The sequence below is a fragment of the Salmo salar genome, chromosome 27 (assembly GCF_965601325.2).
Source record: "Salmo salar chromosome 27, fSalSal1, whole genome shotgun sequence".
NCBI classification, from domain to species: domain Eukaryota; kingdom Metazoa; phylum Chordata; class Actinopteri; order Salmoniformes; family Salmonidae; genus Salmo; species Salmo salar.
The window spans coordinates 17,843,230-17,867,206 of NC_138317.1; the positions used below are offsets into that span (position 1 = coordinate 17,843,230).

At 46.2% G+C, this 23,977-nt stretch overlaps 1 protein-coding gene across 6 annotated transcripts in view; it reads left to right on the top strand.

The window, feature by feature from the left end:
• Positions 1-23,977, top strand: part of LOC106588550 (rho guanine nucleotide exchange factor 2) — a 102,527-nt gene that overhangs the window by 20,249 nt on the left and 58,301 nt on the right. For 5 of the 6 annotated variants that reach the window (XM_082970069.1, XM_082970067.1, XM_082970068.1 and 2 more), the window contains 4 exons: positions 1,667-1,820; positions 4,364-4,472; positions 6,021-6,060; positions 6,563-6,707. In XM_082970069.1, the coding sequence (XP_082826195.1) occupies positions 1,667-1,820; positions 4,364-4,472; positions 6,021-6,060; positions 6,563-6,707 (448 nt within the window). Of the gene's footprint in view, positions 1-1,666; positions 1,821-4,363; positions 4,473-5,705; positions 5,871-6,020; positions 6,061-6,562; positions 6,708-23,977 lie in introns of those variants that run through there. The other variant, XM_082970071.1, reaches the window with a different exon arrangement.

The following is a 23,977-nucleotide window of genomic DNA, read 5'->3' on the forward strand; positions in this document are numbered from 1 at the left end:
TTAAGACACTCTCATCCACACCCTCTTAAATCACATGTTTATACCCAAATCTACAGTCAAATCTAACAAAATCCACTACAGACCCGGGTTCGATCCCATGCTGTGTCACAGCTGGCCGTGACCGGGAGACTTAAGTGGCGTACAATTGGCCCAGCGTCGTCTGGCTTAGAGGAGGGTTTGGTCGGCCGGGATTTCCTTGTCCCATCGCGCTTTAGCGACTCCTTGTGGCAGGCCGGGTGCCTGTAATCTGACTTTGGTTGCCAGCTGGACGGTGTTTCCTCCGACACATTGATGCGGCTGGCTTCCGGGTTAAGCAAACAGTGTGTCAAGAAGCAGTGCGGCTAGGCAGGGTCTTTTCGGAGGATGCATGGCTCTCGACCTTCGCCTCCTCTTCCGTAGGGGAGTTTCAGCAATGGGACAAGACTGTAACCACCAATTAGATATCACGAAAAGGGGTAGAAAAAAAATTATATCTTTAATTCTATCAACATCATGATTTATTTGAAAGCCGTATTCACGTGAATTTCAAGCAATCCCTCTAGTATTGTGCTGGGATTTTTTGTGATATTTGAGGGTAAAAATGCTTGATTTTGCTGCATCAATTTTGACTTTTTCTTTGGCAATATGCAATGATTGTATCAAAGTTGTTGCGAAAATGCGCTGACGAGGGGGAAAATTTGTTTACGTGTGGCGATTCACTGGCTTGATTGAACCATATTATGCGGTGCAGTGATTGGTGGAAATTGCGAGCCCTCTTTTTGTACGATTGCGGAATCCTGGAGGGACTGCTCACTGATAGTTAACCCCCTACTCACTGTCTTTCTTTCACGCTCTTTTATTCTCTCTTTTGAGAAAAATCTAAAATGCTTTAATACCTTTTTAGTTTAGGAGACTGACTATACGTCTCTCACTCCAGCCTCTTTTTCATCTCATTTACCACGTGATTGACCTGACAATAGCACATTTCTGTGGGCGGTAGGTACAAGGTCAATCATTATGTGGCACAAACCTTGATGAAAGCTTGTTGATATGACTGGTAAAAACTGAAGGGTTGGTTAAACAGTGGTTTATCCAATAACGGCCCTGTCTTGGGAAGAGAATGAGCAGTGTTCAGTGTGTCCACAGTGTCCAGATTCACACACATATAAGCACATGCATTCAAACTGGTACGGGCACCCTCCCTCTCTCTGACACACACACACCACTCTGAGAGTGGCCATTGTACTGGCACTGCCATCCTTGGACATCTCTCCCCCTCCCCTCAAACACAAACACACACACACACAGAATGACATGTCCAGTCAGACATTGTTACAACCACAACACACACAGCTGTGTGGGACAGTGTCAGTCAACCCTCATTGCCTTGATACCTACCAGGAGTTATGGAAACAACCTCTCATCTGCAACTATAGTGAGTGGTAACTAGTGAATGGGAGTGTGTATGTGTGTGGATACTTTATTCAGAAGTGTAGGGGTCAAAGTTGGTTAGAAACATTTTCCCTTTCTCTCTGATCTCTCTACTTCTATTCTACTAATATTGTTGCAGGGGATGTATTTTATTTGGGAGTGTTCGTATGTATTTATGGAGGATTTTAATATTTGTAAACTGACAATGCCTATCTAAGGGATAAATAAAGTTAAATTGAACTGATTCTTCCCTTAGTGTGAGTCTGGAGAACCTGGAGATGGAGAAGGTTCTGGGAGCGGCACTGGGCGTCCGGCGAGTGGGGAGGAACCCCATCACTCAGGAGGGCTCCTTGTCTTCCCTCACGGAAGAGGAGGCAGGGTCCGACCCGCAGCACTACTCCGTATTGGAGGTGAGCCTGTGAATCAGCGAACCCTGGTCGTGGGATTGGACTAGCAGGCTTTCATTCAGTCTGAATGAAGATGCATGTATTGAGAAAACCGTAGAGACTATCAATGCTATGAAAGTTGTGGAATGAGCTATGTTCCGGGTAGCCTCAGAGAATAATATTGACGTATACGCTGATTCGGTGAGTGAGTTTATAAGGAAGAGTATAGGATATGTTTTACCCACTGGGACTTTATTAAAACCTACACTAACCAGAAACCATGGATAGATGGCAGCATTGGCGCAAAACTGAAAGCATGAACCACCGCATTTAACCATGGAAAGGTGACTGGGACTATGCCCGAATACAAACAGTGTAGTTATTCCCTCCGCAAGGCAATCAAACAAGCAAAATGTCAGTATCGAGACAAAGTGGAGTCGCAATTCAACGGCTGAGACATGACGTATGTGGCAGAGTCTACAGACAATCACGGACTACAAAAGGAAAACCAGCCATGTCACGGACACCGTCTTGCTTCCAGACAAACTAAATACCTTTGCCTGCTTTGAGGATAATACAGTGCCACCGACGCGGCCTGCTACCAAGGACTGTGGGCTCTCCTTCTCCGTGGCCAATGTGAGTAAGTCATTTAAACGTGTTAACCCTCGCAAGGCTGCTGGCCCAGACGGTATCCCTTGCCTCATCCGCAGAGTATCCGCAGACCAGCTGGCTGGTGTTTACGGACATATTCAGTCTCTCCCTATCCCAGTCTACTGTCCCCACATGCTTCAAGATGGCCACCATTGTTCCTGTACCCAAGAATGCAAAGGTAACTGAACTAAATGACTATTGCCCCGTAGCACTCACTGTCATCATGAAGTGCTTTGAGAGACTAGTCAAGGATCATATCACCTCCACCTTACCTGTCACTCTAGACCCACTTCAATTTGCTTACCGCCCCAATAGGGCGATTACACAGACAATGTAATTGCCATCACACTGCACACAGCCCTATCCCATCTGGACAAGAGGAATACCTATGTAAGAATGCTGTTCATTGACTACAGCTCAGCATTCAACACCATAGTACCCTCCAAGCTCATCATTAAGCTTGAGACCCTGGGTCTCAACCCCGCCCTGTGCAATTGGGTCCTGGAATTCCTGACGGGCTGCCCCCGGGTGGTGATGGTAGGAAACATCTCCACTTCGCTGATCCTCAACACTGGGGCCCCACAAGGCTGCGTGCTCAGCCCCCTCCTGTACTCCCTGTTCACCCATGACTGCGTGGCCATACACGCCTCCAACTCAATCATCAAGTTTGCAGACGACACTACAGTACTAGGCTTGATTACAAACAATGACGAGACAGCCTACAGGGAGGAGGTGAGGGCTCTGTGTGGTGTCAGGAAAATAACCTCACTCATAGATGATTGTCGACTTCAGGAAACAGCAGAGGGAACACCCCCCTATCCACATCGACGGGACAGCAATGGAGAAGGTGGAACGTTTTAGGTTTCTCAGCGTACACATCACGGACAAACTGAAATGGTCCAACCACACAGATAGTGTGATGAAAGCGTAACAGCGCCTCTTCAACCTCGGGAAGCTGAAGAAATGTGGCTTGTCACCTAAAACCCTCACAAACTTTTAGATGCAGTTGCCGTACCAGGCTGTATCCCTGCCTGGTACGGCAACTGCCCCGCCCACAACCGCAGGGCTCTCCAGAGGGTGGTGCGGTCTGCACAACTCCTCCCCGGGGGCAAACTACCTGCCCTCCAGGACACCTGCAGCACCCGATGTCACAGGAAGGCCAAAAAGATCATCAAGGACAACCCCCCAAGCCACTGCCTGTTCACCCCGCTACCAACCAGAAGGCGAGGTCAGTTCAGGTGTATCAAAGCTGGGACCGAGAGACTGAAAAACAGCTTCTATCTCAAGGCCATCAGACTGTTAAACAGCCATCACTAGCACAGAGAGGCTGCTGTCTACACACAGACTTGATATCATTGGCCACTTTAATAAATGGAACACTTGTCACTTTAGTAATGCCACTTTAATTATGTTCACATATCTTGCATACTCATCTCATATCTATACTGTATTCTATACTCTCTATTGCATCTTAGCCTATGCCGCTCTGTCATTGCTCATCCATATATTTAGATATTCTTATTCCATTCCTTTACTTAGATTTGTGTGTTTTAGGTATATGTTGTGGAATTGTTAGATATTGCTGCACTGACTGAACTAGAAGCACAAGCATTTCGCTACACTCGCAATAACATCTGCTAACCATGTGTATGTGACCAATAAAATTTGATTTGATGTAGTGTAGCTAAGGTTCGTCAATGGTGAACATTGAGATGAATAGTAAGTAACGTAAATGCCGTCAACGTTAATTTAGCGTGATAGGTGCGTAAACATTATTTACTTAATAAAAAGGTGAGTAAATGCTGTTTACGTGCATTCACCCTCCACTAAAACCTGAAGTATAACTTCTTGTTCGGTCACAGGAGCAGTTCAATGCTAATCGTTAATTTTGTGTAATATGTGCTTAATTAAAATAGGAACAGTCCAACCAGCTGCAGGGCTGCAGTGCGTCGGCCCCAACCCTCAGTGTGGTGCGTCGCAGCAACCCTCCCAGCACGGCCCCCCGACCACGCTCCAACTGCTACGGTAAGCCTATGCTACATGCCTGGATCGTGTTTATTACGCACCAAACAAAGAAAATGGACTGAAACGGGGAGGGACTACCTGGAACTGTCCAATAAGAAACACAGATTTTTGTTTCCTGTTCCAAAATGTTTTCTGTTGTGTGCCTTAATGAACACAACCTGGGGTCAGACAAGTTCAAATGGTTGAAGGTGTCACATAGGCTGCCTGTGATCCTATTCTGTATCCCTACACCCTAAAGCGTACCCTCGTTTCTCCCAGATTTCTTACACCCGTCCATTCCTTTTAAATTCAGCACATAATGAGGAGACTTAGTGGAGAAGGGTAGAGAACTGGACTGCAGCCAAGGAATGTTACTTGAAGTTCTAAAGTAGATGGTTTAACTGTTTGCTGGGCAGAATGTATCCTTGTAGCCATCTCTAGATGTTAGTAAGTCGATAAACTCTTTACTCTTCCCAAACACTGCTCTGACTGCAAAGTGTCTTTCTTGCCTTTTTTATGCGATCTGTATCGTATCTAGACACACGCACACTTTGTCAGTCTTTGTTTTGCTCTGAATCGGGCTCAAGTTGGACAGTACGTCAGTGTCAGTCAATAGCTGTGTGTGCGTGCATGCGTTTGATAGACGGAGTGAAAGTACATGTGTTTGTGTGTAAATGCCCTGTCTCATTGTGCCTTCTTGTTTTGTTTACAATGGTTGGATCATTTTTGTACATATTTATGTGGGTGTATTTAATGATCATAATTGGGTTTTGTAATTTGCACTAAATGCATGCTTGTTTTTGTTTGTCAATGATTATCAGTTTCTGCATGTATGTTTGTCTGGTTTTCACTGTTTATGTGTACAGTATGTTTCTCAGTTGGTGTGTGTCTTTTTGTTTTTCAGTGCATGTGTATGCTTCAGTCTTTATTTCTTAAGGGTTTGTGTTTGTCAATGTGTCAGTGTTTCTATGAGGGTTTGTGTGTGTGTGTGCCTCCATCTCTGTGTGTGTGCCTCCATCTCTGTGTGTGTGCCTCCATCTCTGTGTGTATGTGCAGCAATGCGGAAGCGCTCTTCCTGTGTTTGTTCTGTCTGGGCTCTGGTCCTGTTATCCCCAGTACCAGCTTCATAGCAGAGCCTCCATTTCTACTGCTACCTCTCCCATCTCTCCTCTCTCGCTCTCTACTAGTCTCCTCCACTTCAATTCCTCCATTTTGACACACTGCTTGGATGACCAACTGTTTTACTGTAATTTCTTCTATCATTCTCTCCCTATCCTTCTCGTCTAATCCGTGTTATCAAACTCAGTAGCCTATAGGCTACTATCTGTGTCTCTTTCACTCTCATAATAACTTACTATTTGCGCTTGGCTAGTTTATTCTTGGTTATAAATAGCAGTGAAGCCCTTGAATGAGCATCAGGTGAATGGGACATTTACCTACTTTTTTATTTTATTTTTAAAAATCTTTTTATTTCTGCCTTGTTCTTGGCATAGCTGTTATTGAGTTGTAAGCTGTGGAGAGTGTTTAGAAAGGTGTCAGTGTGAGTGTCTTCTGATCTGTGTGTTCCAGAGACTTTACCCTACGGTCAACTTGGAGGATCCACGCAGAGGTGAGTTGCCTTTCTCCCCGTTTTTCCTTTCATGCAAAGGAGGTCGCCATTTTGGATCTGTTTCCTTTAGCAAACAGCCATAACCATGCTAGACCTGTTTGTCTCTCGTACCGCAGTCTCAATTCTGGCTGTGGTTCCTGTTATCATGGAAGTCATGGTGCATTTTATAGTTGCATGTCCCATGTTGTTATTAAATGACCGTTCACATTCAATGCTAAAAGCGGCCTGCAGTGATAATATGCAATCTGGCACTCCTTTCTTTCTCTACCTCTCTATTTTTCTCACTTCCTCTCTTCTCTTTTATCATTCCCTTTACTATCCTGCTCCTTCCTCTAATCATCTATCTAAATCTTTCATGTCTTCTGTTCCTCTTTCCTCTCTGTAATTCTTCCCTTTCTTGTCATCCTCGTGTCCTCTCAAACTTTCATGTCGTCTCTCTCTTTTCTTTGTCAAACTTTCCTGTCCTTTTCCCTCTTCTCTTTAATGTTCTCCTCTCCCTCAGTGTGGATAGGGACCTGGGTCTTCTGCTCTGGGGGAGAGAGGGAAGCTGGACGGAGATCACGAGAGACCGGGCCCAGGAGGAGGTGACAGGCGGCCCTTTTGTGCGCACCTTCAGTTTCCTACGCAAGATGGCCGGCAACCGCAAGGTAGGAGAGGCCTGCTTTCTGCAGTAGAGTAAATCATATTTTATTGACAGCGACGGGTATGAATGAAGGGCAGACTGATAGAGGAGAAACGGTGTAGAAGATTAGGATTTCATCCCTCGAAGACATGGGATTGCATGTGCCAAATGCGGTGGCCTTAACCGACCGACCAACCCACAGCACACGAGATCTACGACTCATTATTTATCTAAGGTCTCTTCTCAATAGGGTAATATCATTATGACAACGACACTGTGTGGTGTTGCTGATCATATTGAATGGCGACCAGAAAGATTTTACCTTTTGAACAAGGTGTGTTGACTCATGACTGAAATGGAATGGAGAGTAATAAACGTGTCAAAGGTCTGCATATATTTTAGTTTTTTGCCTTTAGTCAATAGCTAGTGATAACAGAATCATTTTGTCTCCTAACTAGCCATAAGTTGTCATAACTCTCCTGTGACGATCTGAAGGATCAGGTTACAGTGGGTCCGCTCTACAGCGTGCTCGTTCTCGTAGAGGGGGAGAGTGGGAAGTCGGCTGTTTTATGGCGGTCATAAAACATGCTGCATCTATGCTCTGTAGTGTGTGAGTTTGGAATGCAAACTGTGGAACACAGAGACATCCTTGGACATCAAAAGTTTTGAATAATTAAACAATATTTATATTTTTGAGAATGTGAGAGTGGTCTGTGGACACTTAAGGGACAGTCATGATGAGTGTGTTTCATTTGGTGATCTCATGAAGGACAGGAAACAGTCATTACTGTGTCTTTGGTTGTGTACACTTAATTATGGGGTTTACATCTAAATATTGTGAAACGTATATGATTAAACGTGGAACTATTTGTGAAAAGATGTAATGTGATGTTAACCTTCTAAATGAGAAAATATGGGTTTTCATATAAAGTTAACCAAGTCAGTGGCCACTGCCAAGTGAGCATAGACATCACGTCGGCGTCATGGACTGCACTTTTCTCAGTGAGTATAAAACCCACTCCTTGCGAAATGTACATTAGACTAGAAAACATGGAGCTGACGCTACATGTTGAAATGGTTAAGAACTACAACTCTATAGGCCCAGGAGACCAGACAGCGTGTAGTGTTGGCTACACGGCTGGAAATGGTTCAACTCTAAGACTATCGATCACTACAGAATAAGAGCAAATCCTAGACATAGAATTACTAGTCGTCTGCAGCTGGAAATTACGTAAATCTAGTACGAGAATACCGACAACCGCAGAAGCAACTATTCTATGCAACAACCATCTATCTGTATGCCTGACGGATCCATTACGACAGACACTATCCAGAGCCGCTGAGAAAGCCACAACCACGAAAGACATTGTGACTTCTGGGGATGTTAACCAGAGACTCTCTGATGAGCTGACTCTCCAGCAGACAGACCGGCGATTCCAACAGAGAAGACAACAACGACATAAGGGCGTAAATAAATACATTGCAATTATTTTTGAAGGAGCGGCCATTCATGTGCAAAGGATTAGCATTTCAATTAATATAATTGTCAACTGTGTGTAGTGAATCCATTTTGTCTTTCCCGCTCTTTATCCGTCCCCACTCCTTTCCATTGTCTACCAAGCCGTCATAGCGGTTTAGCCCACTAGGGACTTATCGATGCATTGTGTTAGTAACCAATTACTGTATTGTTTGTTTATGTATTTCTGTGATTTTAGTTAGTTAGTAAATAAATAATTTTGCCAATTTGTATATCGCTGATTCATTATGGAGAGTACGGTTCCTGTGTCAAGAGTCAGTGTGCAGCAGGTGGGACGGAGTCAGGCGCAGGACACCGAGAATGAGTAATAAAGGTCTTTACTCAACAAAACAACAAAATATTCCACGTAGGGAAACAAACAGCTCACAAACAGCTCACAAACATACGCAACAGCTTAACACGGAACAAACATGCACAAAACCAATGGGGAAACCAGAGGGTTGAATAGGGAACAATAATTAAGAAATGGAAAACAGGTGTGTACAATGAAGACAAAACAAATGGAAAAAGAAAACGTGGATTGGTGGCAACTAGAAAACCGGTAACGACGACCACCGAACGCCGCCCGAACAAGGAGAGGGACCAACTTCGGCGGAAGTCGTGACAGTACCCCCCCCCCTTGACGCGCGGCTCCAGCAGCGCGCCGACACTGGCCTCAGGGATGACCCGGAGGACGATCCGGGTGGAGACCGTGAAACTCCCGCAGTAACGAAGGATCCAGAATGTCCTCCACCGGCACCCAGCATCTCTCCTCCGGACCATACCCCTCCCACTCCACGAGGTACTGAAGGCCCCTCGCCCGACGCCTTGAGTCCATGATGGCTCGAACAGCATACGCCGGGACCCCTCGGTGTCCAGAGGGGGCGGAGGAACCTCCCGTACCTCAGATCCCTGGAGCGGACCAGCCACCACCGGCCTGAGGAGAGACACATGGAACAAGGGGTTAATGCGGTAATCGGGGGGAGCTGTAATCTATAACAAACCTCGTTCAGTCTCCTCAGGACTTTAAATGGCCCCACAAACCGCGGACCCAGCTTCCGGCAGGGCAGGCAGAGGGGCAGGTTTCGGGTCGAGAGCCAGACCCGATCCCCCGGCGTGAACACCGGGGCCTCACTGCGGTGGCGGTCAGCGCTCGCCTTCTGCCGCCTGATGGCCCGTTGCAGGTGCACATGGGCAGCGTCTCATCTGGCTCTGATGCCACGGTGCCAGAACCGGCTGATAACCTAGTACGCACTGGAAAGGAGATAGGTGAGTGGCGGAGTGAGTTCTGGGCCATCTCTGCCCAGGGGATGAAAGCCGCCCACTCCCCCGGCCGGTCCTGGCAATAGGACCGCAGAAACCTACCCACATCCTGGTTAACTCTCTCCACCTGCCCGTTACTCTCGGGGTCAAAACCCGAGGTAAGGCTGACCGAGAACCCCAGACGTTCCATAAATGCCTTCCAAACCCTGGACGTGAACTGGGGACCCCGATCAGAAACAATATCCTCAGGCACCCCGTAGTGCCGGAAGACGTGAGTAAACAGGGCCTCTGCAGTCTGTAGGGCCGTAGGGAGACCGGGCTAAGGAAGGAGACGGCAGGACTTAGAAAACCGATCCACAACGACCAGGATCGTGGTGTTCCCTTGTGACGGAGGAAGATCCGTCAAGAAATCCACCGATAGGTGTGACCACGGCCATTGTGGAACGGGTAGGGGTTGTAATTTCCCTCTGGGCAAGTGTCTAGGTGCCTTGCACTGGGTGCACACCGAGCAGTAGGAAACATAAACCCTCACATCCTGAGCCAGGGTAGACCACCAGTACTTCCCACTAAGACAGCACACTGTCCGACCAATGCCAGGATGACCAGAGGAGGGTGACGTGTGGGCCCAAGAGATCAAACAGTCGCAGACAGAACGTACAGACGCCCCACCGGACACTGGGTGGGTGTGGGCTCTGTGCACAAGGTCCGCGCCCACTTCCCACACCACTGGTGCCACCAGGCAAGAAGCCTGGAGTATGGAAGTGGGATCCGTGGACTGCTCCTCTGTGTCATACATCCGGGAAAGTGCATCTGCCTTAGCGTTCTGGGAACCTGGTCTGTAGGATAGGGTGAACGAAAACGGGTGAAAAACATGGCCCACCTTGCCTGGCAAGGGTTCATTCTCCTCGCCGCTCGGATGTACTCCAGATTACGGTGGTCAGTCCAGGTGAGAAAAGGGTGTTTAGCCCCCTCAAGCCAGTGCCTCCACGCCTTCGGAGCCTTTATGACAGCCAACAGCTCCCGGTCCCCCACATCATAGTTTCGCTTCGCCGAGCTGAACTTCTTCGAAAAGAAAGCACAGGGGCAGAGCTTTGGTGGCATACCCGAGTGCTGAGACAGCACAGCTCCTATCCCAGCCTCGGACGCGTCCACCTCCACTATAAATGCCAAGGAGGGATCAGGATGAGCCAGCACGGGAGCCGAGGTAAACAGAGCCTTCAGGTGACCAAAAGCCCTGTCCGCCCCAGCTGACCACTGCAGTCGCACCGGTCCCCCCTTCAGCAATGAGGTAATGGTAGCCGCTACCTGACCAAAGCCCCAGATAAATCTCCGGTAGTAGTTGGCAAACCCTAAGAACCGCTGCACCTCCTTTACCGTGGTTGGAGTCGGCCAATTACGCACGGCTGAAATGCGGTCACTTTCCATCGCCACCCCTGACGCGGAGAGGTGGTACCCGAGGAAGGAGATGGACTGTTGGAAGAACAGACATTTCTCAGCCTTGACGTACAGGTCATGCTCCAAAAGTCGACCAAGCACCCTGTGCATCAGGGACACATGCTCGGCGCGTGTAGCGGAGTAAATCAGAATGTCATCGATATACACCACTACACCCTTCCCGTGCAGGTCCCTGTAAATCTCGTCTACAAAGGATTGGAAGACTGATGGAGCATTCATCAACCCGTACGGCATGACGAGGCACTCATAGTGCCCAGAGGTGGAACTAAATGCCGTCTTCCACTCATCCCCCCCCTCCCGGATACGCACCAGATTGTAAGCGTTCCTGAGATCCAATTTTGTGAAGAAGCGTGCCCCGTGCATTGACTCGATCGCACTGGCTATGAGAGGCAGCGGGTAACTGTACCTCACAGTGATCTGATTGATACCTCGATAGTCAATACACGGGCGTAAACCACCGTCCTTCTTCACAAAAAAGAAACTCGAGGAGGCAGGTGAAGTGGAAGGCCGAATGTATCCCTGCCCCAGAGATTCGGAGACATATGTTTCCATAGCCGCCGTCTCCTCCTGTGACAGAGGATACACGTGACTCCTGGGAAGTGCTGCGTCTACCAGGAGATTTATCGCACAATCCCCCCGTCGATGGGGTGGTAATTTAGTCGCCCTCTTCTTACAGAAGGCGAGAGCCAAATCGGCATATTCAGAGGGGATGTGCACGGTGGAGACCTGGTCTGGACTCTCCACCATAGTGGCACCGATGGAAACACCTACACACCTCCCTGAGCACCTACGTGACCATCCCTTGAGAGCCCTCTGTTGCCACAAAATAGTGGGGTCATGATAGGCCAACCAGGGAAGGCCCAGCACCACGGGAAACGCAGGAGACTCAATCAGGAAGAGACTAATTCTCTCCTCATGACCCTCCTGCGTTATCATACATAGTGGAGCAGTGACCTCCCTAATCAGCCCCGACCCTAAAGGACGACTATCTAAGGCATGTACAGGGAAGGGCACATCAACAGAAACAATTGGGATCCCTAAACTAAGTGCAAATGAACGGTCAATAAAGTTCCCAGCTGCGCCTGAATCTACTAGCGCCTTATGCGTGGAAAACTCAGGAAATTCTATACACACACAGACACGTGAGCAACAGGGAGCTCTGGGTGAGTCAGGTGCCTACTCACCTGGGATGATCCGCCAGTGCCCTGCCTGCTGCCTCGACTCCCTGAGGAACCTCCCCAGCGCTGACCAGCAGTGTGCCCTCTGCGGCCACATGTGGTGCAGGGAATGGCCCCCCCTCCGGTCACCCTCAGAGCAGCACCTCCGAGCTCCATAGGTGTAGGATCGGAGGTGCTGGGGGGATGGAATTGATGGGCCCCGATCCAGACGTCCGCGGGTGGCCAACAGGTTATCCAGCCGGATGGATAAATTCACCAGCTGGTCGAGGGTAAGGGTGGTGACCCTGCATGCCAGCTCCCGACGAACGTCCTCCTGTAGACTACACCGGTAATGGTCAATCAGGGCCCTTTCATTCCATCCCGCGCTGGCGGCCAGGGTCCTGAAGTCCAGTGCAAAGACTTGTGCGCTCCTCATCCCCTGTCTAAGATGGAACAAGCGTTGAAATCCTCATAGTGGACCAAAGTTGCGCCTTCTCTCCCCCATACGGCGTTGGCCCACTCAAGTGCCTTCCCCAACAGACAGGAGATGAGGGCGGACATGCTCTCGTGTCCCGAAGGAGCCGGGTGGACGGTCGCCAGGTAGAGCTCCAACTGGAGCAGGAACCCCTGGCACCCGGCAGCCATCCCATCATACACCCTCGGGGGCGAGAGCCAAATCCCACTGGGTCCAGGTGACAGAGGGGTGGACAGTGGTATGGGTTGGGGTGACGTTGATGGGGGTGTGGGAAAACCCCCTCTCTCCCATCGCTCCATGGTGTGCAGCACGTGATCCATGGCTGTGCCAAGATCTTGTAGCATAGTCGCGTGCTGCTGGACGCGCTCCTCCGTAGGTAACGGAGGGCTGGGTGCACCTGCTGACTCCATAATATATGGTGCGTGTTTCTATCAAGAGTCAGTGTGCAGCAGGTGGGACGGAGTCAGGTGCAGGACACCGAGAATGAGTAATAAAGGTCTTTACTCAACAAAATATTCCACGTAGGGAAACAAACTCGGCTCACAAACATACGCGACAGCTTAACACGGAACAAACACGCACAAAACCAATGGGGAAACCAGAGGGTTAAATAGGGAACAATAATTAAGAAATGGAAAACAGGTGTGTACAATGAAGACAAAACAAATGGAAAACGAAAACGTGGATCGGTGGCAACTAGAAAACCAGTGACAACAACCGCCGAACGAACAAGGAGAGGGACCAACTTCGGCGGAAGTCGTGACATCGTGCAGATATCCAAGGGTTTGCAACATTCAGATGAGAATGACTAATCGATAAAATATGAAAAATAGAGACTATAAACATTTTCCCGTGGTGCCCCAACTTCCTAGGTAAAGTTTACATGATTAGTTTAATCACGTAATAAGTACAGAGAATTGATTTGATAATACAACAGTCTTCACATTAATGAATAGTCAGACACAGCATTGTGATAACTGCATAATTTTGCCCATTATAGTAAACCTACGGGCTTAGAGGCCTAGAGGGTTGTGAACAGTGCATTTGGAAAGTATTCAGACCCTGTGACTTTTTCCACATTTTATGTCACAGCTTTATTATAAAATGCATTAAATTGTTCCCCCCATCAGTCTACACACACTACCCCATAATGACAAAGTGAAAATAGGTTTTTAGATTTTTTAGCAAATTTTTTAAAAATAAAAAGTTATTTACATAACTATTCAGACTCTTTGCTATGATACCCGAAATTGAGCTCAGGTGCATCCTGTTTCCATTGATCATCCTTGATGTTTCTACAACTTGATTGGAGTCCACCTGTTGTAAATTTAATTGATTGGACATGATTTGGAAAGACGCACACCTGCCTATGTAAGGTCCCGCAGTTGACAGTGCATGTTAGAGCAAAAACCAAGCCATGAGGTCGAAGGAATTGTCCCCTAGAGCTCTGAGTCAGGATTGTGTCAAGGCACAGATCTGGGGAAGGGTACCACAAAATGCATTGAACATAGTGGCCTCCATCATTCTTTAATGGAAGAAGTTTGGAACCACCAAGACTCTTCCTAGAGCTGGCCGCCCGGCCAAACTGAGCAATCGGAGGAGAAGGGCCTTGGTCAGGGAGGTGACCAAGAACCCTATGGTTCCTCTGACAGAGCTCCAGAGTTCCTCTGTGGAGATGGGAGAACCTTCCAGAAGGACAACCATCTCTGCCGCACTCCACCAATCATGCCTTTATGGTAGAGTGGCCAGACAGAAGCCACTGCTCAGTAAAAGGCACATGACAGCCCACTTGGAGTTTGCCAAAAGGCACCTAAAGGACTCTGACCATGAGAAACAAGATTATCTGGTCTGATGAAACCAAGATTGAACTCTTTGGCCTGAATGCCACGCATTACGTCTGGAGGAAACCTGGCATCATCCCTACGGCGAAGCATGGTGGTGGATGTTTTTCAATGACAGGCACTGGGACTAGTCAGGATCGAGGGAAAGATGAATGGAGCAAAGTACAGAGAGATCCTTGATAAAAACCTGCTGCAGAGAGCTCAGGATGTCAACCTGGGGCGAGAGTTCACCTTCCAACAGGATAACGACCCTAAGCACACAGCCAAGATAATGCAGGAGTGGCTTGAGGAGTGGACCTGAAAATTACTGTGCTGCAACGCTCCCCATCCAACTCTTTAGAGGATCTGCAGAGAAGAATGGGAGAAACTCCCCAAATACAGGTGTGCCAAGCTTGTAGCTTCATACCCAAGAAGACTCGAGGCTGTAATCACTGCTTCAACAAAGTATTTATTTTATTTAACCTTTATTTAACTAGGCAAGTCAGTTAAGAACAAATTCGTATTTACAAGACCTACTGGGGAACAGTGGGTTAACTGCTTTGTTCAAGGGCAGAAAGACATATATGTATATATTTTTTTTTAATCTTGTCAGCTCAGGGATTCGATCCAGAAACCTTTCTGTTACTGTCCCAACGCTCTAACCACTAGGCTACTTGCTGCCCCCCAAACAAGTACTGAGTAAAAGGTCTGAATACTTATGTAAATGTGATATTTCAGTTTAATACATTTCTAACAATTTCTAAAATACTGTTTTTGCTTATTATGGGTTATTGTGTATAGATTTGAGGAAAAAATACCATTTAAATAATTTTAGAATAAGGCTGTAACAAAAATGTGGAAAAAGTCAAGGGGTCTGAATACTTTCCGACTGCACTGTACTTATCACACAGGGTGGATACTCCTTGGACAGAGTGGAGGCTTTTTGATTATTGCCTTCTGTTGGTTACAGTGGACTTTGTCCATGGTCTTTATAACTATGTAGTATACTATGAAATGGACTGGTCACTTGCAAATGACTGACCGCTTACATCGAGTAATAACAAGACCAGCAAAACATTACAATGGAAACAATTTTTTTTTTAATGTATTGGCAAATAATTTCAAAGGTCTTGTTTATTACATATGTTAAATTCCCTGAAATATTACTTGTACTTGACAATGTACTATTGGGAGAGTGTTTGTAACAGTTATGTCCAGCAGAGGGCAGAGTAAATCACTTTATTGCCTTGTGAGCTCAGTAGAGCTTTGCAGTCAGCTTTTCTCTCCCTTCCTCACTGTCAACCTTCCTGCCACTACAACGCAACATGCATTGTCAGAATCTGGTTGAATTCTGTAACAACACAGAATAAAACGATTAATAAAAGTCCCATGATGGTAGTTGACTGCCCATTACTGTGTATCACTTATTAACCATCATTTATTCACATTACTTCAGGCCTACTTTAATCAAATATTTCAGTTGATGTGTATATTACTTTGACTTTATTTCCTCATCTCAGAGCTGCTGTCTGACCAAATCACTATTTTCGTAGTTCTTCAAAGTAAAGGCATACTTTTATGACTGCTGAATACCGACTATCAATCACTTAGATCATGTATTTTCAGGTACAGATACCTTGAAGCAATAACTTTCTATCCCTCTAGATCAGTGGTTCCCAAACTTTTTATAGTCCCGTACCCCTTCGAACATTCAACCTCCAGCTGCGTACCCCCTCTAGCACCAGGGTCAGCACACTCTCAAATGTTCTTCTTTGCCATCATTGTAAGCCTGCCACACACACTATACGATACATTTATTACACATAAGAATGAGTGTGAGTTTTTGTCACAACCCAGCTCATGGGAAGTGACAAAGAGCTCTTATAGGACCAGGGCACAAATAATAATCAATAATTTTTCTCTTTATTGAGCCATCTTACATATAAATTTGTTAATTGAAAATTGTGAATAACTCACAACAGGTTAATGAGAAGGGTGTGCTTGAAAGGATGCACATAACTCTGCAATGTTGGGTCGTATTGGAAAGAGTCTTAAATCATTTTCCACACACAGTCTGTGCCTGTATTTAGTTTTCATGCTAGTGGGGCCGAGAATCCACTCTCACATAGGTACGTGGTTGCGAAGGGCATCAGTGTCTTTTTAACAGCGCAATTTTCCAAGGCAGGATACTCTGAGCATAGCCCAATCCAGAAATCTGTCAGTGGCTTCTGATTTGTATTTAATTTTCACAGTACCTCTTGTTGCAATTTTGATGAGGCTCTTTTGTTCAGATATCGGTAAGTGGACTGGAGGCAGGGCATGAAAGGGATAACGACTCCAGTTGTTTCGGGAAAGTACCTGCATAATTGCGCACCCAACTCGCTGAGGTGCTTCGCTATATCACATTTTACATTGTCTGTAACCTTGCGTTCATTGGCACACAAAAAATCATACAATGATAGAAAGGCCTGTATTGTCCTTGTTAATGCAGACCGAGAAGAGCTCCAACTTCTTAATCATAGCCTCAATTTTGTCCCGCACATTAAATATAGTTGCGGAGAGTCCCTGTAATCCTAGATTCAGATCATTCAGGCAAGGAAAAAACATCACCCAGATAGGCCAGTCTTGTGAGAAACTTGTCATCATGCAAGCGGTCAGACAAGTGAAAATTATGGTCAGTAAAAACTTTAAGCTCGTCTCTCAATTAAAAAATATGTGTCAATACTTTGCCCCTTGATTACCAGCACCCTTCTGTATGTTGTAAAAGCATTACATGGTCGCTACCCATATCATTGCATAGTGTAGGAAATACACGAGAGTTCAGGGGCCTTGCTTTAACAAAGTTCTAACCATTTTCACTGTAGTGTCAAACGTCTCTCAAGATGTCAGGCATTCCCTTGGCAGCAAGAGACTCTCGGTGGATGCTGCAGTATACCCAAGTGGCATCGGGAGCAAGTTCTTGCATGTGCGTTACCACTCCACTATGTCTCCCTGTCATGGCTTTTGCCCCATCACAGATACCAACACATCTCCACCACCAAAGTCCGTTTGACATCACAAAGCTATCCAGTACTTTTAAAAATATCCTCTCCTGTTGTCCTGGTTTGCAGAAGAGGATGTCTTCCTTAATTGACCCCCCCCATAAATGTAACGGACATATATCAGGTGCTGTGCCAGGCCTGCGAAGTCTGACTCATCCAGCTGTAATGCAAAGAATTCACTGGCTTGTATGCAAAGCAGTAATTGTTTCAAAACATGTCCTGCCATGTCACTGTGTCGTGAAACAGTGTTGTTTGTATTGTATTGTCTGTATAGTTTTTTGGGGCCTTTTCCCCCTACGTTGTCCCAGCCATATCCGCAGCAGCAGGAAGAAATAAGCATGGGGCTTGCTTGTCCTAGCCACTCGGTAGCTCACCATATAAGACACTTCTAGCCCCTTCTTATTAATGGTATCTGTTGCTTTTATGTCTTACTACTCAAAAGTAATCTTAATTCTTGCTCAAAAAACTTACGTGGCTTATTTTTCAAATTGGCATGTTTGGTTTCTAAACGTCTGCGCAAGAGTGAAGGTTTCATCAAGTTGTAAGAGTACTTTTGCACATATTTTGTTTTGCCTTTATTTAACCAGGTAGGCCAGTTGAGAACTAGTTCTCATTTACAACTGCGACCTGGCCAAGATAAAGCAAAGCAGTGTGACACAAACAACACCACAGAGTTTCACATGGAATAAACAAACATACAGTCAATAACACAACATAAAAATCTATATTCAGTGTGTGCAAATGAGGTAAGATTAGGGAGGTAAGGCAATAAATAGGCCGTAGTGGCAAAGTAATTACAATTTAAATGCTAAACACTGGAGCGATAGATGTGCAGAAGTTGAATGTGCTAGTGGAGATACTGGGGTGCAAAGGAGCAAGAAAATAAATAACAATATGGGGATGAGGTAGTTAGATGGGCTATTTACAGATGGGCTATGTACAGGTGCAATGATCTGTGAGCTGCTCTGACAGCTGATGCTTAAAGTCAGTGATGGAGATATGAGTCTCCAGCTTCAGTGATTTTTGCAGTTCGTTCCAGTCATTGGTAGCAGAGAACTGGAAGGAAAGTCAGCCAAAGGAGGAATTGGCTTTGGGGGATACCAGTGAAATATAACTGCTGGAGCTCGTGCTACGGGTGGGTGCTGATATGGTGACCAGTGAGCTGAGATAAGGCGGAGCTTTACCTAGCAAAGACTTATAGAAGACCTGGAGCCAGTGGGTTTGGCGACGAATATGAAGCGAGGGCCAGCCAACAAGAGCATACAGGTCGCAGTGGTGGGTAGTATATGGGGCTTTGGTGACAAAACGGATGGCACTGTGATAGACTGCATCCAATTTGCTGAGTAGAGTGTTGGAGGCTATTTTGTAAATGACATCGCCGAAGTCAAGGATCGGTAGGATAGTCAGTTTGACAAGGATATGTTTGGCAGCATGAGTGAAAGATGCTTTATTGCGAAGCCGATTCTAGATTTGATTTTGGATTGGAGATGCTTAATATGAGTCTGGAAGGAGAGTTTACAGTCTAACCAGACACCTAGGTGTTTAGAATATGTGGACAATTACAACTCAGAACCGTCCAGAGTAGTGATGCTGGATGGGCGGGCAGGTGTGGGCAGCGATCGGTTGAATAGCATGCATTTAGTTTTACTTGCATTTAAGAGCTGTTGGAGGCCACGGAAGGAGAGTTGTATGGCATTGAAGTTCGTCTGGAGGTTAGTTAAGAGTGTCCAAAGAAGGGCCAGAAGGGTCATATAACACACTGTGGCTGAAGAAAGGCACTATTCCCAATATAAGTGAACCCCAAATCAATGTATTTCTCATCATATTTGCACCTCTTCGATGGTCCAACGTCCCTGTCTGTTCGGTGCTTTCCCGGGTAAGGGGGCAGTAGCTCTTCGGCTGCATCAGATTCACAACTGTCAGTGTCCATGCTAGCTGGGCTAACAACAAATGTAGAACTACTGATGCTAGCTTTGGATGTGCTCGTGGAAGCAGAACAACTTGTGTCGTCGACAGGTGCAGGTGTAGTACTGCTGGTAGTAGCAGTTGGTATGAGTCTCTATGGACTTGGTCCTTACTTTTTTTAACCATTGATCCATTCTTGAGCAAACGGAATGAGCAGCACCTATGTTTGGCTACATACGGATCATTAGTGGAATTCTCGCTAGAGCATAACGATTAATGTGATTGGATGTTAATTATTTGACCAGGTTACCAGTATTTGACGTTGTGTTGTTATTTCGCTGAACACTAGATGGTTTCATTTTATTTTTGGCAGTGAAACGAGGCTACTCAGGCGAGGAAGGGGGGGGGGGGACTTAACCCAAATGTATAGCCCCATTGGAAAATATAAATGGACTGTTTGAAAATGTGAAGAAGAAGAGAGCGAGAGGGAGAGAAAAAAATAAAAGTGAATCTCATTTTTATTTGGCGTACCCCCGACGGCATTGTGCGTAACCCAGTTTGGGAATACCTGCTCTAGATAATGACAATGATCCAGCATAAACTGACTAGAAGCCATGAGAACATACCATGGCAACGCACCGTAACACATGTTCCATTGGAGTCTGGGTAAAAAAATCAAACTATGCCTCGACCCCGGAGAATGTTGTATACACCATATTCTTTTTAAACAAAGTAGCCTATGAATACTATCCATGTCGGGGTCTAGATAAATAGGTCTACTATATTGATATGGAGCCTAGCCAATTGACATTGTCTTCGGAGTTGTGATGGATCTTTTAAAGGCTGGTTTCTGTCTGACATGCCTGGTTATCATAAGTCTGCTTACCCAGTCTCCATGTCTACAGGCTACAGCAGATGAGCCCTTTCTTCCAGGCTGGTTCTGTATAACATTGTGATTATGTTAAAGACCGGTTCAAACCAGTCACACAAACTGCCTGTATGTTTAAAAGACTGGTTCTTTCTTACAGATACATTTAGGTCAAGAATCAGGGGCCTGATCAGCTGAGCACTGAGACATGACATCACCACAAGCTTGTGATAGAAAACTGACAAGCCTGGAGGGACTTTTTTAAATGGGTCCGGACTGATTTTGACAGTATTATGAAGCAATAGGAACAGAAGTTCATAATGTGCAAGTGTGACTCGAAGTACATTTAATGTGTTCACATCGTAAATTAATGAGTGGTACAGTATATTTCTACTGCTTCAACTCTCTTCATGACTTCCTGATTTCTATTAATATGGGCTTTGAAGATAACCTTAATGTTTTACTCCATCTGTCTGCTCCCTTAGTAGGGTAAGCTACAAACCAGACTAAAACTGAAATGAAACCTGCTGCCTCACAGATTTTCATTAAATATTCTAAAACTACACAGGAGTCCTGTAAGCGTGCTCTAATTAGCCGGCCTAGATCATTTCAAGTTAAAGCAAAGTTAGGCTAGAAAAAGCAGGTGGAACTAGTGACTTCATTATGACATCTTTCGTGACATGCTGGGCAGGTTGTATAGGTTGTTATCACTAAAAGTCACAATAGAGTGAATGTTCATTGCCATTTATCTGGTTGTTGATGAAGTCCTGAAAAGGAAATTTCCCAGCGGGAAAATAAGTCATTTTCTAGTAGTAAACTGGGTTTCCTGGTGAAGAAGTAAAAGTATATATCATTTAGTCAGAAGGGCAGGACTTTCAGTCTGGGGTCTGAAGCCTCTCTCATTGCCAAGGGGGTTTCCATTCCATCCATTCAATGGCAATGCCTCCTACAGAGGACAGTCTGTTTCAAAGGACATCCCCTGTGGCCCATGTTGATTCCGGAAGCCTTCCACACTAAGTTTGTCACCTCTGACCGCCACTTAAGTTGATCCTCCACAAGTGGAAGTAACGCCTAACAGTGCTTGAGACCTAGAGGTCACACGAAAGTGAACTAATAAAGGCTTTATAGAGCATTCATGAAGTCTTTATAAGCACTACAAAGCTATTGTTTGAAGACATTAAAATACTCATGGATTAGTCAAGCCACGCTTACCCTAGTTGCTGTTCCCTCAGTTGCCCTCAGTTGCAGTACAGTAGTTGAGTCTTTGTTTTCAATTTAAAATCTTTTGTTATGGAAAACCAAAATGTGTGTTTCTTATTGGACAAGTCCATGTAATCCCTCCTCGGTTTGATGCCTAATAAACACAACACTGTCTTTCCTGGAGGCCCCTAGCACTTCATCACACACACTTTAGTACAGCAGTAGCCCCTAATGAAAAGCATTGGTAGCACAGCATGGGGAGGGGGAGAACAGATGGTGTGTGTGTTTTTTCATAAGAGCGAGCCAACATCTGGGACATGCTAATCAAATCTGCTGATTACTTAAATTGAGTGTCTACTAATTATGCCTCATTTGGAGTCAAATTGTGACACCTGCGTGACTTGTTTTGGGAGGATCATGTGTGTGTGTGCGGTCAGTAGAAGTATTTTGTTAAGGTACAAAGTGGGGGCCATCATTTCATGGTCTCATAAGCCAAATACACGCACATTAACACTAACATACAGTATATAATGCAACTAAGGTCTTCACCAACCGCTCCAGTGATATCCTAATACTGTTTAGTAGCTGCCGATGTTTGTTTGAGTTTATCTTTAGAAGGTGTTCCTTTGTAATGTGATAGGTGGTCACTGTTTATTTGCTTTGTGTTGCTGTGCAACGCCATCTCCTCCCAAGGAGCCTCCATTGGTAGGCACGAGGAGTTGCTTCGTGGGCTGATGGAGAGGGTCCAAACGTTGGCTGAGCACCATTGGCTGAGCACCATGACCTGGCATTGGACTTATCTTCTCCCTAGTACCACGCCGCCCTGGGGACGTCTGTACTCGCTATCGTGACCAGAGACCAAAGCTATGGAGAAATACATTGGGGACTCCCTACCTACAGGAGTTATTCATCCCTCCTCCTCTCCCGCTGGCGTGGGGTTATTATTCGCGGAGAAGAAGGACAAGACCCTGCGCTCGTGCATTGACTACCGGAGACTCGATGACATCACAGTGAAGAACCGTTATCCGCTACCACTCATTTCCTCGGCCTTCAAGCCGCTCCAAGGGGCCACAATCTTCTCTAAGCTGGATCTACAAAATGCCTACCACCTGGTGCGGATACGAGAGGGGTCGTCCTCAACACGGCCAGCGGCCGCTACGAATATCTGGTCATGCCCTTTGGCCTCACCAACGCCCCTGTCATGTTCCAGGCTCTGGTGAACGATGTTTTCCGCAACATGCTGAAACGGTTCGTCTTCGTCTACCTTGATGACATCCTCGTCTTCCCCCGTTCCCCCAAGAACATGTGCTCCTTGTCTGGCAGGTTCTCCAGTGCCTTCTGGAGAACCTGTTGTTCGTTAATGCAGAAAAGTTCGAGTTCCATCGCTCCACCATTCCCTTTCTGGACTACAAAGTGTCTGCTGGGAGTGTCCAGATAGATCCCGAGAAGGTGAAAGCAGTGTTGGATTGGCCTCAGCCTACGTCCAGGGTGCAGCTGCAATGCTTCCTGGAGTTCGCCAACTTTTATCGCCTCTTTATCCAGGGTTACAGCACCCTGGCCTCCCCCCTGTCTGCCCTCACCTCTACCAAGGTTCTGTTCACGTCGTCCACGGCCGCTGACCGGGCGTTCCGTGACCTTAAACACCGCTTCACCACGGCTCCGATCCTGGTTCATCCGTCATCCGGACCCTACCCGTCAGTTTGTGGTGGAGGCCAATGCTTTGGATGTCTGAGTGGGGGCTGTCCTGTCCTGTCCCAACGTTCTGCCCTTGACCTTAAGCTGCATCCCTGTGCCGCCTTCTCCCACCGCCTCAATGCCACGGTGAGGAATTTGGCCCGAGGTCAGATGAAGTGAGAAGGAGCAGTCCTATTACACACACACACACACACACACACACACACACACACACACACACACACACACACACACACACACATATATATACTTCCATGCCCACAAAGGTTCTACCATGAGGCAGGGCCATGACTACACCAGTGAGAGTAACCAATTAAGTCCCTGACTATCAACAGAGATGTATTGGCTGTCTAGATGTGCAAGGAGATGACTCCGCCTAGAAGGAGGGTGTAAATATATGTGCTTGTGTAATCATGTCTTTGACTTTGCAGCTGTTTGACCCAGTGGGTGAATAAACTTGGTTTGAAGTTTTACAAGTTGTCTGTGAGTTTTTACTGTTTGTTTAGAACCTGACACTCAACTTGAGACATTTGTGGCATTGTGTTGTGGACAATACTGCACATTTAAGAGTGGCCTTTTATTGTCCCCCATTACACAAGGTGCACTTGTGTAATGATCATGCTGTTTAATCAGCTTCTTGATATGCTACACCTGGCAGGTGGATGGATTGTCTTGGCAAAAGAGAAATGCTCACTAACAGGGATGTAAACAAATTTGTACACCAAATTTGAGAGAAATAATTTTTTTGTGCCTATGGAACACTTTTTTATTTCAGCTCATGAAAAATGGGACCAACACTTTACATGTTGCGTTTAGATTTTGGTTCAGTGTTGTATAGTTTTATCCAAAAATGTTTTTTAAAACTGTTTTACAACTTTTATGCAATTCACTGGTCCTCCC